The 18,631-nt window shown below is 55.1% G+C and overlaps 1 protein-coding gene across 4 annotated transcripts in view; it reads right to left on the bottom strand.

Moving 5' to 3' along the window:
* Positions 1 to 4,408: 4,408 nt before the first annotated feature.
* LOC101942492 (dual oxidase 2) overlaps positions 4,409 to 18,631 on the bottom strand; it is a 48,303-nt gene continuing 34,080 nt past the window's right edge. For all 4 annotated transcript variants that reach the window (XM_008166764.4, XM_008166763.4, XM_065559642.1 and 1 more), the window contains exons 20-33: positions 17,732 to 17,825; positions 17,219 to 17,394; positions 16,810 to 16,879; positions 14,306 to 14,484; positions 13,323 to 13,553; positions 12,966 to 13,065; positions 12,614 to 12,663; positions 12,320 to 12,447; positions 11,042 to 11,195; positions 9,933 to 10,165; positions 9,313 to 9,471; positions 8,645 to 8,800; positions 8,011 to 8,139; positions 4,409 to 6,509 (exon numbers count right to left, since the gene is read on the bottom strand). In XM_008166764.4, coding sequence (XP_008164986.2) covers positions 6,387 to 6,509; positions 8,011 to 8,139; positions 8,645 to 8,800; positions 9,313 to 9,471; positions 9,933 to 10,165; positions 11,042 to 11,195; positions 12,320 to 12,447; positions 12,614 to 12,663; positions 12,966 to 13,065; positions 13,323 to 13,553; positions 14,306 to 14,484; positions 16,810 to 16,879; positions 17,219 to 17,394; positions 17,732 to 17,825 — 1,982 coding nt within the window. In that variant the 3' untranslated portion in view covers positions 4,409 to 6,386. The remainder of the gene's footprint in view (positions 6,510 to 8,010; positions 8,140 to 8,644; positions 8,801 to 9,312; positions 9,472 to 9,932; positions 10,166 to 11,041; positions 11,196 to 12,319; positions 12,448 to 12,613; positions 12,664 to 12,965; positions 13,066 to 13,322; positions 13,554 to 14,305; positions 14,485 to 16,809; positions 16,880 to 17,218; positions 17,395 to 17,731; positions 17,826 to 18,631) is intronic.

Here is an 18,631-nt window from a genome sequence, read left to right as displayed (position 1 = left end):
CCTCTCCCAATGGCTTGTGCTCTGGAGCGCTGCCTCAGAGGGGCCCTGGGCTACCAGGCAGGTCTGCTGGCTCCTGCATGCTGCACCTTGTGGGGCTTTGCTGACATGGATACATGCTCTTAAGGACCTCACGACAGGGTGCTGCCCTGCGGTGAGAGGGCACCTGTGTCGCTCTCGCCGTCACGGACTGGGCCTAGCCCAGGGCTCAGTGGGTTATACACTCGCCAGTTTCCCGTTGCTGCTGTGACTTGTCAGCACCAGCACTAGCGTTAGCATCTGCAGGGCTCTGCAGAGGGGCACGTACCCTGCTCAGCGGCCTCCAGTGTTCCCTGCTCCTGAGCGTGACGGGATCAGCGTCTTAGGCAACCCATTGAGGAGATCTAAGAAGCCAGGTCCCCTGCATTCAGGCAGCTGTTTGGGCAACCCACCACCTCCCAATACGCTGGGCCTTTGGGGTGAGGGGGCTGGTGCCCCAAAGTGCCGGTGCCTCATCTCCTTCTGACCTGGGTGAGCAAATTAGTCACTAAATCCTGTGGCTGCGGGGACATCATGCAGGCTGCCAACAAACCCAGCTGTGCTGCGCCTTGGCAATAACCACAGGCCGGTTACACGACAAACACGCCCCAGACTGTGTCATGCGCCCACGCTGGAGGAGCAGCAGCAAGCGTGGGATTAACAGCCTACATGGGGCTCAGCCAAGCCCTGTGCCAGGGGCTGGGAGAGTCTGCGGCGGACAAGGGCATAGAGTCAGAGCTAACGGGGCTGCAGGGCATTTCCTTTTTGTAGCCTTTGTTTTTATTTAACATTAATTGTAGTGCTGTGATATTACACCATTGAGGGTTCGGCTCTGGCAGCTACAGCCTCATGTTCCTTAGGGTATGGCTATACTACCTGCCGGATCGGCGGGCAGCGATCAATCCAGTGGGGTCGATTTATCGCATCTAGTCTAGACACGATAAATCGACCCCCGAGCGCTCTCCCGTTGCCTCCTGTACTCCAGCGCCGTGAGAGGCGCAGGCAGTCGACGGGGGAGCGGCAGCAGTCGACTCACCGCGGTGAAGACACTGGGGTAAGTCAATCTAAGTACGTCGACTTCAGCTATGTTATTCACGTAGCTGAAGTTGCGTAACTTAGATCAATCCCCTCCCCCCCCCAGTGTAGATCAGGCCATAGAGTTCGCTCTGCCTGTTTTAGAGCTAGAGTTCTTAGGAACACATGAAACCACAGGCGAGTAACACAGGCAATCACAAGAACAAGGGCCACTCTCTTTTATCAATTTTATTAAACTTACCAACAACGTTATGAAAGTCACAGCATGGACAACTCCTAGATCTAGCCATGCACCAGTTATAACTACAGCCAGCCTCACAGCCTCCTAGACAGTGTTAGGGGCTGATGGCTCTCTTATGGCTTGATCATCAGTGAAGGGATGAGCCCTGCTGGCGTTCTCCGACAGCAAGCGCCATTTTCCTCTGGGCACCCCCTTTTTCTAATGTGATTCTGCCTATACCGACGTTCTGGCTGTGTACATGAATGTGTCACCCCCTCTTTTCCTTATTGGGCTGATGTTCCCCTAGAAACTTAAGGGACCCTGGTTTCCATAGGCTGCTTAGGTTCTCTTTATTCTCATTCGCATTGCGGCACCACCTGTATCCTGTGGTTAAGACATATGTTGGAGCCGGATGTGCTGCTACAGCATTTTATGATTTAAAATTAATCTTCCAGCTGATTTTTCACATATTGCCACGCAGTACCTCTTTTCCCATCATCTTAGGGCATTGGTTAGTCTTCATTCATTTACTTATGTCAGCATTTCTTATCTCCAAGGCCTAAAATAGCTAAGCTAAAATCTTGCAGGCGTCAGTCTACAGGACTTGCGGACCAGCCTTTCTTACTTACATGATTTCCTCTAAATATCAATCAATCTTATGCTTCTATAATCCTACAATTTAACTCTAACAGACAATGATTATACATAACAGGACATGTATGTATTAGGAGGAGTTGTAAACACAACACAAGAAGTAATTCTACTCCACGCTGATTAGGCCTTAGCTGGAGTATTGTGTCCAGTTCTGGGTGCCACATTTCAGGAAAGATGTGGACAAATTGGAGAAAGTCCAGAGAAGAGCAACAAAAATGATTAAAAGTCTAGAAAACATGACCTATGAGGGACGATTGAAAAAAATATGTTTGTTTAGTCTGGAAAAGAGAAGACAGAGGGGACATGATAGTTTTTAAGTACATAAAAGATTGTTACAGGGACAAGAGAGAAAAATTGTTCTCTTTAACCTCTGAGGATAGGATAAGACGCAATGGGCTTAAATTGCAGCAAGGGAGGTTTAGGTTGGACATTAGGAAAAACTTCTTAACTGTCAGGGTGGTTAAGCACTGGAATAAATTGCCCAGGGAGGATGTGGAATCTCCATCATTGGAGATTTTTAAGAGCAGGTTAGATAAACACCTGTCAGGGATGGTCTAGATAATACTTAGTCCTGCTATGAGTGCAGGGGACTGGACTAGATGACCTCTCGAGATCCCTTCCAGTCCTAGGATTCTATGATTCTGTGTTAATCATAAATGAATAATAAACTAAAACCACTGACCACATTTTGTTAGTCACTGGCCTGCCAGGGCAGGGCTAGTTTCAGTTTGAGTTGTTGGAGCCTTGCTACAGGTGGCAACATACATTGGCCAGTGGGTCATGTGCCCCCATCCCAGCTCCAGTCAAGCCCGCTTCTTGGCTACCCACCAGACTCTGGCGTCTGCGTGTTTTAAGCCTAAGTCCCTAACTTAGTGCCTCTGATCTCACTCTTGGGGTGCAGCTCTTCTATCACCATCTCCTGAAAGCTGTAACCCCATGGCCCAGTCCCTGCTGGCACCAGCCCTCAGCCCCCCTCCCTGATAGTTTGAACACGCCACTCCCAGCGCTCCACCTGACAGCCTGAGCCAGCTGGGCTGTTGTTTCAAGGAGGTGTGCGCGCGCGCACACACACACACACACACACACACACACACACACACACAGAGAGACACACACACGTCTAACTCACCATTGCTATGTACAAGATACCCAGAGCTACGCTACACAGCATGAATAAACCCTACACCTGTGGTCCTGCTTCTGGTTTCGCCCCCCACTCCAGAGCATTCTTTCAGGGTTGTCTGGCCAGCCAGGGTCCTCCTGCTGCAATGCATGGCTTTGATTCTGAATCATGGAGCCATCCCCTCTTCCCTCTCAGCTCACCCCCTCTGATCTTGATGGTCCATCCTCCTTCCCTTCTACCGCCACAACTCCTGTGCATCTCACTGAGTCGTCCCCTGTGAGTCCTTTTATAACCTTTCAGGTCAGACCTTTACCAGGTGACTTCATTGCCAGGCAGCCATTCCTCAACACACGCAGGGTCCTGCCTGGAGGCCAGTTGTCTGAGATGTTTGTGTTTAAATAGAGAACCAGCCCCATTTAATGCTCCCTCTATTGTAAACCCTGCATCACTGCCCCTTGGAATTTCAGTCTGGCCTGTCGGTACCAGGACAACAGAGGGGAAGACTCCCCACCCCATCCAAAGTGACGTCTGCAGTCCAACACACATACATACAGAGCCCCCAAGGCCAAAGGTTTCATACATTGTACAGATTCCCGCATTGTCCCAAGCCCTCTGCCGCCCCCCACAGAGGAGCTGAGTCTGCCATGGCCCTGCCCACAGACCTTGGCCCCTTAGCTCAAGTTGTAGATCTTTGGGCTTTTAGCTCTGAAGGTTCCCTGGCTACATCCCCGCTGTCAGCCGAGAGGTGGCCATTACAGCACCTTCCTGCAGATACCACCCGTGCTCATTACTGAACATGCTCTTCACTCATTCTTACTAGCTGCATGTCGTCGAGTTTAGTGCTGTCATGCCGGAGCTGCGCCGTCGGCTGCTTCCTGTGCATTGACCAAGGCGGAGGGAACAAACGCAGCTTCTTGATAAGAACATAAGAACAGCCATACTGGGTCAGACCAAAGATCCATCCAGCCCAGTATCCTGTCTTCCGACAGTGGCCAATGCCAGGTGCCCAGAGGGAATGAACAGAACAGGTAATCATCAAGTGATCCATCCCATCGCCCATTCCCAGCTTCTGGCAAACAGAGGCTAGAGACACCATCCCTGCCCATCCTGGCTAATAGCCATTGATGGACTTATCCTCCATGAATGTATCTAGGTCATTTTTGAACCCTGTTATAGTCTTGGCCTTCACAACATACTCTGGGAAGGAGTTCTGCAGGTTGACTGTGTGTTGTGTGAAGAAATACTTCCTTTTGTTTGTTTTAAGACTGCTACCTATTAATTTCATTTGGTGACCCCTGATAAGAAGGGATTATTGCTACATAGCAAATAACAAACCCCAATAATTACCAAATACAAGAGAATGATTCCGTATTTAACCAGTTTTATTTTGGAAGTGCCTTAAAATCAGTCATTTGAATTTACACATTCACAGCTCATCTAGATTAATAATTTCACTTTCCAGCTTTGGTTCTGAAACATGAAGCTTAACATTCACAATTCACGAAAAGGGTATTTTAATACTTGGACAGTTTGCAATAATCATTATTGTCTTTCTTACAAGAGGCATGAATAGTCAGCTAGCAAAATTACACCGGGCTTTTTGGTGATATGCCAACAAAAATAAGAGCTCTGGGCTTAGCCATTAAATATGTAAAGAGAACAAACACAGACAAAATGAGTCGGACTTTAAAGCAGCAGCAAGTGCAAGGAATGAATAGTTTCTTTTGGTAGCAGCCAGCAAGCACTGCTTTAATGCATGCACTTATTCCAGTACAATTCACGCCTGAGTGGCCAAACAAGGGAGCCACACTTCTCTGTGTTGTAGTGGGAGCAGGCAAGAGCTGGCCAAATGGTGGAAATGTGTTTGAATGGGAAAGCAAATGGCAACTCATCCCTCGAAGGAGCAGGAAATGGGCTGCGTTATGCGGATGGCTACGGTCATTAGCAGAGAGGAGGAACGTTCATCCCTGCAGGGGCGCAGCACGAGCTCTAGGCACCACTTACGTCCCACGCCAGCCCCGTGGAATGAACCCCTTTTCCCTCTATTCCAATGACTCAGGCCCACCCAGAAGCCCTTTCAGGGGGCCCCAGCAACCAGCTCTGTTGGTTTTACTTGCAAGCATCCCGGTGCTCTTTGTACTGGTGTCTGCCAAGCTGAAAAGCCTCCTAAGGTCCCTTAGCTGAGGATTCCCCTTCAGCTGGAGTTGTGCAGACTAACCCTCCCTGCCCAAAGCAACCTGGTGTGGCTCTGCTGGTTTCCCCTTTCCACCCACCCTAGCACACCACACTGCTGCGGGCCACAGTCCCTGGACATGAAAATGCTGGTGCTGAGCTCCTCTGAGGGCTGTGCTGGGGCAGGCGAGGGCCAAAAAGGGGGGTCCAGGGACCCAAGTGAACACATTGCCCCAGGTCCTCCCAGGCATTCTGCTTCCTCTCCCTCTGCCCCCCGACCTAGACCGCAGAGCTGCTTGGGGTCACAGAGATGCAATTTCTCCGCATTGGATTGTTGTTTGAGTGCAGGCTAGAACTCTGGCCCTAGTGAAGTCAATGGCAGCTTTGCCATTAAAATCAGTGGGACAGGACTGCGCCCAAGGGTTCTTTTATCTGAAGTCTTTACGTTCGGTAAGATTTGCATTTCAGTCGCTTAATGTCAGTGTCTCGCTGTGAAATTCCAGCCACTGCTCTGGAGCACAGATGAGTGGCGGAGGTCTCTCTCACACACGCACACATCTGCTCCAGGGAGCTGGCCACAGGGAAGTAGGTCAGAATCCAGGAGGACTGCATTCCAGTGATGCTACCCTGGAACAGAGGCCCCTTGTTTCAGGGCCTCCGTGACACAGCAAGAAGCTGCCGGATGCCAGTACAGAGGCTGACACAGTCCCAATCAAAGCCCCTTTTCATCGGTTCCTAAGGTCAGACGCACACAAAAGGAAGCCCTAACGGAACAGTGCAAGACATGCATACCAGGACCTGGTGTGTCCCCACCGGATGGGAGAGCAGTGCTGGTTGGCTGGCTATGCTGCCGTTGGGGTTTCCATAAATCACAGGCCAAGCTGCTCCCTGCTGGGCAGTGATCTCCAGGAACCTGCTGCCAATGCTGTGCAGATCCTCAGCACCCTTGCAAGTCCCTTCTGGGACAGTGCGGCTCCAGGAGGGCATCTCCATGAGGCTGTGCGGGGGATGTGCCATGGACACCCAGCAGCGCCTGTCTGAAAAGTGGCAGGGAAGCTTTCCCAGGACTCTGGAAGCACCTAGTTCACAGAGCAGCTGGCCCCACGGCAGCCCAGGAAGCAGCGCTCACGCTGGGGCAGGGCTGTGTATCTGTGGGGGGTGGGAGGGTTAGAAGTTCTCATAGTGATGCACAAAGTAGGTCTGGTCCAGTTTGTTGATCTGCTGACAGGCTTGCTCCACATTTTTGGTCATCCCCGGGGGGCCGCAGCTGAACACGCCGATCTTCCACACCTGGGGACGCAGGAAAAAGGCAGGGGCGTCAAGTAACAGAGCCGCGGAGAGCAAGGGGCTCCCCCAGCCAGCCCCCTGCACTGGCCTGGCTCGTCACACCAGCAATCTCAGTTCTGCCAGAGGCTCGGAGCGGTTCACCCTGCTGCCCTCAAGTGCCAGCTCTGGTTTCCTCCCACCAGCAGGAGAGGTGGGTGGCTCTACACCCACTGTGCGCGGGATGCTGGAGCCACATAGCTCACACCTCCCCTTCTCTCGGCATCACTTTCCCTGGTTTGAGTCCAGGAACTGAACCCATGTGCACACATGCTAAGGGCAGACTCTGCCCTCAGGTCACACCATCGTCAGCCCAATGCACTTGTACCTGCTTGGCCTGCACCTTGCATGAACGCCCCCAAAGAGACCTCCCTTTAGGAACAGCCTCGACCTCCCCAGCGGGATGTGGGAAACAAAAGCTGCGTTTGTTTCTCTGTTCACAATGAGCCTCTTTCCCGGAGTGTCTCAAACACCCCAGCTGGAGTTTCAGCCGCTGGCAGCGCCAAGAAGCTCACTGCAGCCACGCCCTCTCCCATCAGCGGTGCACTGGGCAGTACCAGGTCCCATCCCCCTCAGGGCAGGACTGTCCCCTTCGGGGCATTTGCTACGGTTTTGCCTAGTTTTCACAATCCCCAAGCAATGGGGCTCCCCTAGCCGGGCACATCCCTCCGCCTTGCCTGCTGGTCAGCCACAAGACACATCAGTTAATTTCATCCCACTGCTTCTAGTTGGGCCTCCGACATCCCGCCCCGTGTTCGCACACATGCAGGCTGTGGCTCGTCTCCCTTTGCAGAGCAAGGCAGAGCTGGCTCTTCTCAGCCTCCCTCACCCATCAATCCCTCCCCAGGCATTTTCGTGGCTCTGCTCTGAGCGTGGCCGAGTTTGTCGGTACCTTTCCAGCAATGTGGTGTGCACAGTCTCTGCCCCAAGGCAAGAGGACATTGTGCGTGCAGCCCTCGACCATGTTGGTCTTTCACCGCCATGGCACGGTGCAAACTCCCGTCCAGCCAGCTGGCCCCCATCAGCCCCAGTCGCTTTGGGGATTACTGGCTGGGCGCCAGGCTGCCAAGCCCATGTTCCAAAGGCTTTTGGCTCTTGCTTTGCAGGGGCAGGGCTCAGAGATTTTTGTAACCCTTTGGTGCCAGGACTGGGGTCTGCCCGACAGGACATGGTCAGGAGGGAACATGGGCCAGTGGCAGGATCTGCCCGGGCCAGCTGGCATGATGCTGTCATTTTCTCTGTACGTGGGCCTAGCAGACGCCTCTCCCCTCCTTTGGCAAGGCTTCAGGGCAATCTCCGGCCCAGCCCCACCCTTTGGCTATTTGGGAACGTTTCCTCCTGGCCCTCTGGAGCTCCCAATGCTGACCACAGGGTTCCCCGGGTGCCCCCCGGCACGCTGCTCAGCTGCCAATTCCTACACCGCTTGCTTGGCAGAGATCTGTGGGGACGAGGGCCGGCCGGCACTGACCTGGGGATGCACCTCCTGCAGGGACTTGAAGAAGGGCACGAAGGGGGGCCGCCCGAAGTGCGTGATGGAACGCAGCCCTGTGAACAGGCTCCGGTTCAGCACCTTCTGGAAGTGCCGCTCGCAGATGTACTGAAAGGAGAAAGGCACCATGCGTCAGGGAGGGGAGGTGGGCAGGGGCAGGGCCTCTCTACTCTAATGTGGCCCAGGGGGGCCGAACCAGCGCGCAGCAGCACTGGGACCAGGGACACAGCATGGGGGGCCGGCCCAGCACAGAGCAGCACGGGGACCAGGGACACGGCACTGGGACCAGGGACACAGCACTGGGACCAGGGACACGGCACAGGGGGCCGGCCCAGCACAGAGTGGCACTGGGACTAGGGACACAGCACTGGGGGCTGGCCCAGCACAGAGCAGCACTGGGACCAGGGACATGGCACGGGGGTCTGGCCCACCACAGGGGGGAGGGAGGACAGCCCAGAGCGGCACTGGGGCAATGGCTTATCACCTTGTGCCCTCTCTCAGTTGGGTCCTGCCCCCCTAGCCCAGCCTTGGCGAAGGTGAAATTGGCCCTGCCCTCTCCCGTATCCGGACCTCCCTGTGGCACAGAGCGGCAGCCCTGGCACAGGGCGCTCACCAGCATGGTGGTGCGCAGGTCGAACTTCTCAGCCAGCTGGGTGATGTAGATGTGCACAGACACCAGGTCATGCTGGTCGTTCTCCTCCACCTCGCGGATGATGTCAGCCAGCCACTCGAACTGCCGCTGCGTCCGTGTCACCCAGATGAAATAGATCTGAGAGCACACAAAGAGCGGGTCACTGGCAGGGCCCTAGTGACCTCAAGCCAGCCCCCACTCCGGGGAGTCTCCTGCAGCCAGCCCCCGTTCCCCAGGTCCCCACAGCTGGCCCCACCCTGGAGACCCTCCATAGCCAGCCCCACCAGGATCGGCCACGAAAGATAAAATCTCTGCGCTAAGGGAGGTGATAGGTGGCAGCCCAGAGGGGTCTCACTGAGAGTGCTGGGCAGAGCTCACAGCGCTGGTCAGTGAGCGTTTCAGATCCTCGGAGGGAATGGGTTGGGTCCCAGAGACGTGCGCAGGGCCAGGGGACATCACGCTGCAGCTGTCTGAGACAGACAGCAAGGGGACGACACTGCTCAGACCTCAGAGTGACCTGGAGCAGACAGGCTAAGCCTGACCCCTTGGCCTCACTGCCCGCTCTCTCCTGAGTGCTGCGGGATTGTTGTCGGAGGTTCCTCCCAGGTAACCAGGGCAGTGAGAGGAGGGGCCCAGGGAGTCCCTCTCACCTTCTTGCATGGCATCTTGGAGCTGACCGAGGACTTGAAGACCAGGTCTTTGAGGATAGAGGCGAAGGGAGTCACCCCGATGCCTCCTCCCACCAGCACAGAGACTTCAAACTTGTTCCACTCCTGGTGGCCCTCGCCGAATGGCCCGTCCAGATAGAGCTGGAAAGGAGCCAGCAGTTAGCAACGCTGCCCTGCCCTCACTGCTGTCTCAGGGAGCAGACCCAGCTAGCACAGCACAGAGTGCCCCAGGATGAGGGAAGAGGACATTTTACAAGCAGTGCCCGGAGATCTCTGATGCCCACTTGGGGCAGACAGAAGCCAGGCTGGCTACGTTTCCTTGGACTGTCCCACATGCAGCCAGTGGTAATAGAAACCAATGCACCGGCCGGGATAGGATGAAGGACTGGGTCAGCCCAGCCAGGAGAGGGACTTGTGGCTCCAAAGAATCTAGGTGTGCTAAGACAGAGGCTTAGATCTTGGGAGCCTGAGCTCTCCTCCCCCCCTCCCCCGCCCAAACAGCGGGTGCTGGCGCTCTGTAGTGCTCAGAGGACTCCACTCTCCAGAGATGTGGCTTTTTCACCCATCCCCAGACTCACAGGGGAGGAAACGCCCAGCTGTACCTTGGGATATCTGCCAATTTCAGCCACAATCTCGGGGGAGTACAGCTCCCGCAGCCGGGTGGTCCAGGGCCCTGCAGCTCGGATATGCAGGCTCAGCGCGTCCTCGTGGGGTGCAGAAGTCAGGGTGAAAGGGTGGTATTCATTTGTCCCCAGGGACAGGCAGGCAATTCGCACCCACTGCCCGGACTTGTAGTCAAAATCCTGCGGCCGCTGGAACTTGAGATAAGTAACGCCTAAGAGAAGAGCAAAGGTTTCCTTAGCATCTTTCTTAAGAGAACAGCTGCCTGCTCTGTAAAATCGACTTCCCCCTGGTCTGAGCCATGCGGGGGTGCTGCACATGGCTCCTTCCTGGGTGGGAGTTGCACATGCACAGAACAGATGCTCCAACGCTCACCATGCTGCCAGGCCCCGGGCGGGAGCGGGACAGCAGGGGAGGGCGGAGATTGGGTGGAGGGAGAGTCCGGCTGGGTGGTGGTGAAAAGTGGTGTGGCGCTCCCAGCAGAGAAGAGCTTAGCCCCCAGGGGCAGGGCAGCTGAGCAGGCTGCCTGGAGGGCGACGCCAGTGGAAGGCTCCTGGAAGCCTTGTGAGCCTGTGTCTGCGCCTGTCGCTGGGCATGGTTTGGTCTCCAACAGGGACCAGGCGATGGAAGTTTCTAATAGGTGATTTGGCCTGGTTTCTCCTTTTCTAGCAAGTCTTTCCCATTGGTAGCTTTGATCCTAGTCAGGCAGGTATCTGGGGCTCAGCTCCCACCCCGTGAGGCAGGTGTAACGCCCTCCCCTGCCAGCCAGGGGCGCTGGGAGGGGCAGCGAGTCACCACATTCCCAGCACTTGGAAGGTGCGCCAGCGTCAGGGTGCAGCCGGCTCTCCTGTTACAGCAGCAGCGTGGTGATGTACATTCCAGCGCCACTGCCATGTCCGATGGCCATCAGACTTCAGCAGGGACGTACCCATGTGCCTTCTGGGTCAAGGCAGCACAGGCCTGCCCCTGCCAGCCAGTGGTGGCTAACCAGGGACACTAAGAGCTCCAAGGCTCCAGATCTCCACACCTGCGAAGGGTCATGCAGACTGCCTGACACGCTAACACCCCCGGGGAGCCGTCCCCACTGTACCTGAAGGGAGGAGCTCAGCTTTCAGCACACTCATCTCCACCTTCTTCCTGCTCAGGCTGATCAGCTTATCTGCCCCGTAGATGAGAGCTGGGATGATGAAATAGACATGGAAGCGGGGCTGCTGGACCAGGCCGTAGCTGCCATGGATAACGACCTGGGAACATAGCGCCAAGCACACCCATGATTGCAACACTCAGCACAGGAAACTGCTCAGGTGTTAACGTGCCCCAAATGGAGGGGCACAATGGCAGAGCTACCCAGTGGGCAGTAAGTCTAGGGTAGAGGAGTCCTGAGCAGCTGTTAGCTATGACAATAATAATCTTTACTTCTTTGCAGCCCATTCTACAGAAGGGGAAACAGACACAGAGCAGGGAGGTGACTTGCCAAAGGTCACCCAGCAGGCCAGTGGCTGAGCGCAAACTAGAACCCAGGTCCAGGGGCGGCTCTATGTTTTTTGCCGCCCCAAGCACGGCTGTCAGGTGGCTTTCTGTGGCGCACCGGCGAGCGGTCCGCTGGTCATGCGGATTCGGTGGCATGCCTGTGGGAGGTCCGCCAGTGCCGCGCCATCGGCATACCCGCCACCGAATTGCCGCCGAAGCCGCGGGACCAGCGGACCTCCCGAGGCAAGCCGCCGAAAGCCGCCTGCCTGCTGCCCTCACAGCAACTGGCAGGCCGCCCCCCGTGGCTTGCTGCCCCAGGCACGCGCTTGCTGCGCTGGTGCCTGGAACCACCCCTGCCCAGGTCTCCTGAGTCCCAGGCCCGCGCTCTACCCACTAGGACCCACTGCCTGCCACATATGCACTCTCTGTGTTTGCAAGGTTCCAGCACCTGCACATGCTTTCTAACCAGGGGAGCTGGGTGGCTCACGGTGCCATGCTACAATCTCTGGGTGGTGAGTGGATTTGCACCTGTCTCTCCTGTACTGAAGCATATTCTCTATGCTACCAATAACATTCATTCTTCCAAATCCACGCTAGTCCGCAAAACATTCACCTCCCTTCTGCTCAGCAGCCCCTCCTGCCGCCCGGTTCTGGTCCTGCAGTGAGCGGAGGACAATAGGAACTCACACCTATCTAGGTTTGCACACTGTGCTCACCCACACAGGATCTGCGGAGGTGAAAGACTGGTTGGGAAGCCCATCCACTCCCTGCACGTCCCTCCAGCTCCTTGCTAACAGCTGTGAGGAACACACTGCACCAGGTACAAAACAGGCCTGGTGCCCAACAGCTAAGATTAGCACAAGAGCGAAGCCAGGCCGCAGGACTCCAAGCCACATACCATGATGTAGAGCAATACGTAGAGGTGGTGTGTGATCCAGAACCCCCGGAAGCTGATGCGCCGAAAGTGATGGGAGGCGAACACGTACATCACCGCCAGAATCACCAGCAGCAGCACCCCGGTCATGCCTGCCAGAAAGTGGGGTTGAAGAACGAGGGGCAAGGGGTCACCGGAATAGCCTATGCCCAGCAGAGAGCCACCCCTCACTTGGAACCACCGGGGTGGTGGGTGGGGGAGCTATGCAGATCCCCTCCCCTCACAGAATGCCTGGCATGCACGGATGGTCACTCTTACCTGGGACGGTCTCAAAGAACCACCAGTAGTACTTCTGGGGCATCTGTGACCTAGAGAAGAAAGAGATGACTTAACCCTCTGACATCAGATCACAGACTTCTCCACAGAACAAACCAAACACCCACTGTTTGGCTTTCCACTCAACAAATGGCCTCTAACATCGCCCTTTGGGAATGGTGGCCGTCCACAGACTGCAGTCTCTCCAAGATCACCTCCCAGGCAGGTTGGACGAGATCTCTCAAGCCATCTAGCCCAGCCTTCTGCATCACATGGTCCTCCATCCGTGGTCTTACCTAGCTGCTCCTCAGACAGTTGTGCTTTGCCCAGGGCAGGGCTTCCAAAACACACTCACCCATCATCCACGAAGGCATTGGAGAAGAGGCAAGACAGGATGCTGAGTGGGCTGACCGAGAAGATATAGACATTCACTACATGGCCCCCGGTGTGGAGAACTGCAGGACACAGAGACAGAGAAAATACATGGTCACGTGCCATCATATAGCTGTGCTCGAGAGACCCAAAGACCACAATTTTTGCCCGGGTATCTCTGTCTGTGTCTGGGGGGGGGGCTGGTCAGTCATGAATGGCACTGCCCATGTCTGACTCTGGCTGTGCAGGATGCACAGCGGCTGGCTTTGGGGGATGTCTCATTCCCTGTCAGTATCAGGGCCAGGGGGATTCCACCCCTGCCCCCATGTAGCCAACTCACTTGAAAAGATCAGGGCCGCCATAGCGAGCCAGCGATGGAAGTCCACGGCGGCGTCAAAGGGGATGTAGCGGTTGAGGAAGGTTTCGCGCAGGAAGGTGATGAGGTTGCGGCACATGGTGAGCAGGATGTATGAGTACATGAAGGAGATGCTGGCTGCCGCCCCCCGGGAGATGACAATGCCCACGTAGGTGGTGTCTGCAATTCCTGTTGCTGGCGATGCAAATGCATAGTCTGCGGACAAAGTGGGGCAGGGGGGTTACACACAGGGCGAGCACAAGAGAGCGCGGGGGAGGAGCTCGCTCCCTCTCTGTGTCTCCTTAATAGAGGGGCAACAAACCAGCTCATTTCTCCAAAGGCAAGGGCAGCAGGACATGGTGGAATGCAGGGGTGGGCTAGCGGAAGGCTGGTTATGGCTCTCTGATTCTGAGGGCCAGTCTGTGCCAGCTCCATTCTGAGCCCTCCCATGATGCAGAGCAGCCTAGGGGCCTGTCTGAACTTACACCCCTGCTGTATGGGATACCAGTGGAACGTCATGCCAGGGAAGGACTGGCGTAGTGCAGGCGGGCTCTGCCATGCACCCTATCTGCCCCTGGCATGCCCCTCCATGCCAATGTGGGGGCAGCAGGCACAGGAACTAGCTCTGCTAGCTTTATGCCAGGGGAAAGAATGCCACGCTGGCCGCTTATGGCCAGAGCCAGGCCCCTTTGCACTGCAGGTGACAGGGACAAGTCTCACTAGAGTCTGGCTGGGGACCTCCGTTCTCCTTGTTGTTCTGACATCAGTGTGTGTATGTGTGTAACTGGTTCATGGACTCCCCTCACTTTCCCAGCCCATCACCCCCCCACATCAGGCTGGCCTAGCACGCAGGGCCCTGCTCACGGCACCCCCCCAGAAGCACACGTTCCTGCTTCTCTCCTCCCTGGATGGTGGCACTCTGAGCTGCCCCATCAGCAGGGGACGCTCTACACTAGCTGCCCACTCACAATATGCTCTCTCCGCAAACACGCCGGCAGTGATGGCGGAGAACAGAACCACACAGGCAATGTGGCGCCTGTAATTCTCGATGAAACGCTTGAACTGCTGGATCTTCTGGTGAACTTTGCTCCGCTCGTATTTTGTCCTTTGGGCTTCGGTGTATAAATGTGGCTGGTGAGGTGTTGCCCTAAAAAGAATAGTCGTCAGCTCCCGGTTAAACAAGTGCAGCACTCTTCCCACCAGACGGAGGGCAAAACTCCATCTGACTGTGAGCGAGCGGGGCTTAGATCAGTCACAGAACCACAGGGACCATGTGGTTCCTTAATGCCACTGAGCGCACAGAGACTCCTTCGCTACGTGTCTGAGCAGCAGCTAGCGCGTTGGCTGGGCTGGCGCCTCTGCTCACTCCTGTGATACAGCTAATGAATGAGAGTTGTAAGACGATGCAAACGTGTCTCGGGTGATGCCAGCTGGCAGAGTTATACAGGACTTGATAACAACAAATAAATAGATACTTAAATAAAGGCAGATAAGATACGGTTTAAAGGGAAGCCATAAAAGGACATGAATTACAGTAATGGGAAACCTCAGTGACAGCACTAAGGGCAGGGCAAAAGGCTGGGAACTCGGTCAGTAAATTCACCGGAGTTCCAATGTTGCTGCAGGGCGTGTTCCTTGCTTGGGTGATGTTTGGTGTCACTACAGCCGTGGGTCTGGGCCTCGCCCCTCTCCCGCTCGTTGGGAGAGAGTTAGGGTGAACAAGCAGAGGTAGGGAGACCATATGTCCCGTTTTGGTCGGAACAATCCCTTTTTTAAGCTCTGTCTCAACAGTCCAGACTTCTTTGGCAAGAGTGGGCATTTGTTCCATTTGCTTTTGGCAGCCCCATGCAGGGGGAGAGACAGGGATTGGGGGAGAGGCAGGGAGGCTCGAGCGACACCAGCCCCAGCCTCGCGAGGGGCGGGGAAAGCAGGCAGGCAGAGCTCGGGCAAGCAGCAACACCAGCCCCGTGCGGGGGGGGAGGGGAGGGAAGAGGGGCAGGGCCTGGGTGAGCGGCTTGGGCCAGCCCCACGCACTGTCCAGTTTTCCCTTTGGGAAATATGGTTACACTAAGCAGAGGCCCCCAAGAGCAGAGAGGTGATGTGCGGGGAGTCCCCTACCCAGGGGAGCTCGGGACCGACCTAGCTCAGAACTGCCCTCGACCCCAGGCCCAGCTTCGACTGGAGCCACTCAGCCAAAGGGACACGTTCCTCACAAACTAGCTCCTTTCCTGACCGACCCGATTGGAGTCGCACTGCAACTACTCAATAGGCCGGATTCTGACACCCTGACACCCACAGCGCAGCCACTTGTCCTTGTGCAGGTCCACTGAAATTAGTGAGGCTACCCCAGGTGTAAGGTACTACTCAGACTAGGGAAGGGCATCAGAAACCGGTGCTTGGTAGCTGCGTGTGGCATGCAGGGAATGGCAGGGGTGCTCATGCCATGCTGCCATCCTACCCAAACGCCAAAATTGGCAGCTGCTTTCTTCCTCGCTAACGGGCCCCTGAAGTTTCAACTGGATCCAGATTCCTTCTTCACTTCCTGCGCTAACTGGTGTTTTATTTTATAATCCAAGCCAATCTAATATAGAGTCGCGCAGCCATAATACACATGACACTCCGGGGCCCTTTTTACAGTCACCGTCCATAGAGAACAGCTGCATTAGCAAGGCATCAAACAGGAAACAGCTGAGCCAAAGCCTGACCCCTCAGCCAGCTGACTCAGAGGCTCAGGCTAGTGCCCAAGGAGAGGGGGTGGCATACGCATTTCTTGCCCATCCTCTTCCCCGACTCTGGCCTCTTGCACTCCACAAGCTGTGCCATGATTTCGAGTTGGGGCTTCCTCCCTGGTTGGGATTGTGCTGCCAAAGGAACTATTTATATGCCAGAGATGCCCCTGTGGATAACTTGCGTAGCACAGCTCAGAGTCAGATGTGAGGGAATGAGGCTTTTGAAAGCAGCCCGGCAGGGGGACCAGGCACGCTAGGGAAGGCCAGAGCATGCCAGGTTCTCATGCAGCAGGAGCCTGGCAGGCTGGGTTATTGCACGCTTATACTGCAGTGTAAGGATCCAGACTCACCAGGCCAGGGGAGCCAGAGAGCTCCCCAGAGCAGAAGGCTGTGCGTTCCCATGATGCAGTGTAAGCCTGGGGGTTCTGTACCAGAATTCTCATGTGAAATCCAGCTCTTGATGAGCTACCATGTGAACTCAGCAGCCAGCAGGGGCTGGAGTCATGGGGAGAGACAGGAGGGGCCGTGTTCTCCCTTACTGGGCTTGCAGCTGGCCTGCTCCCAGACACACGCTGGAGCTTCAGAAGCAGCCACTTGCCTTCCCTCTCTCCCCTCATCCTGCTGGGGCAGCGGCCGAGTCCGAGCGTGCGGGTGGGGAAGGGAAGGGTTGGGAAGACAGAATGCAGCAGCAGCACACTGCCTGCTGGCCAGGGGCAGGCCCCAAGCCAGTGGGCTCAACTTACCCATTGGCATTAGTCCGGTTTATAAAGGAGACACGGTTGCTCATGTTTTGCCTGAACACGTCAGGAACTCCTGTGGGAAGCAGAAAGGACAAACGTGTGACACAGAGACAACATTTCCAGGAACGTCCCAATCATGCCCCTGGACTCTCTGCTCGGGGGGCAGGGGCTTTGCTGGGATGGGCAGCCTGCTCTGCTCAAGAGAAGGGCCAGCATGTAGAGTCTCCGCAGCAGAAGGCAACTTCCCCACCTTGTAGCGAATGGCGCCTCTGTGGGTTGCGGCTGGAAAAGAGACGCTGGAGGAAAGACAGGACTTGGCTCTGCTCTCCAGTGCCAGCCACCCCCAGCCCAGCTGAGTGCAGCAGAAAGGTCACCTGGACTTTCTTTGCTCTTTGTGCCCCACCACGCTGACCTTTGATGCAGAGCTGGGTGAAGCGCAACTCGCTGTCATGGTCTCGCAACATGTAATGAAAATCCTCCCACGTTAGCTCCTGCTTATCCTGAAAGCCCGACGCCTGGAACATGGACTCAATCACCTGCTCCATCTGATCGCCCGAGAGACAGTTGTTGGAGATCTCGATGAAGGACCTAGAGCAAAGGGACAAAGCTGGGAGCTGCAGAGCAATCAGCTGACTCTCAGAGGGCGAGAACACAGGCCTGGCTGTGCACAGCATATGCTAGCAGCCCTGGTGGGGTGCGGGTTATAGAGACCCCTGCAGGGGATGTGGCAGCACCATTACTGGAGCCACTTCAGATGAGACTGGACTGAGCATCAGGATACATCCTGGTGTTCTCAGTTCCGAGTACTGGACCCAAAGGGTTTCACACCGGACCCCCAGAAGTTGAAACACCTCAAATGAGCAGCCACTTTTGAGAAGGCGTATGCTGACTACCTATCCAAGTGCAGCGCGGACAGGAGAAATACCTCAGCATCCTGAAGAGCTCTTCTTTGGAGAGGAAGCCATTCCCGTCAACGTCGTACATGGTGAACATCAGCTTTGACTTCTCCTCTGGGGACCCTGTTGGGGAAGAAGATGGATGGAATAAGAAATACTTCCTATTTCTGTAGTTCCTTGCAAATTATGGTCTCAAGGCACTTTAGAAGGACTGAGGTGGGGCTTATGGGACCTGCAGCAACACAGTCATCATTCCAGCTGAGAAATTCCTGCAAAAAAGCACACTGCTAATGTTACTTGGAATTTGTAAGCAAGTTTGTTTCAGCTGTGTTTGCTGCTCCTCTGTGTTTGATTTCTCTACATGCTGTCACGCGAGCTTTACCAGCATGAATAGACATGAAGAGAAATATCTTACAGCTTGAATAACTGAATGTTCGTCAAATACAAATTCTTTATGACATATTTGAGTGTGAAAGTCACAATTCACACTTGTGTTAGTTAAGGACATAACTCGTCATGTCGGGGAGCAGAAACAATCCCCTGTGTTTATTTAACTACCCAACAGGGCACAAATTTTGAATATTCCCAACAAGCTCCTTCTTAATGAGCTCCCAACCAAAGATGAGTCGCTGTGGAAATCTGCAGAGATTCTGAATAATGAATAAGTCTGAGACCTTGGCTACCTGTCTGCAGACAGTTTGCAAAGAGAAAAAGAAGCACAATTTGTCAAACAAATTATTTGTTGTGAATTATTCTCCTAACCAGTGGAGAGCAAAGATTTTCTGGCAATCACCTTATCTAGTCTGTCAGTTACCATATCCCACCTCCTTATTCCCTCCCAGTGTCTCAATTAAAGTATTACGGTTGTGCATTTCTCTCCAGCCTGGGGGTAAACTGGGGCAGAGTCTGGTACTCTGACCAGGAATAAA

The sequence above is a fragment of the Chrysemys picta genome, chromosome 10 (genome assembly GCF_011386835.1).
Source record: "Chrysemys picta bellii isolate R12L10 chromosome 10, ASM1138683v2, whole genome shotgun sequence".
NCBI lineage: Eukaryota > Metazoa > Chordata > Testudines > Emydidae > Chrysemys > Chrysemys picta.
The sequence above is the reverse complement of the archived record's forward strand: the minus strand, read 5'-3'. Positions and strand labels throughout refer to the sequence as shown.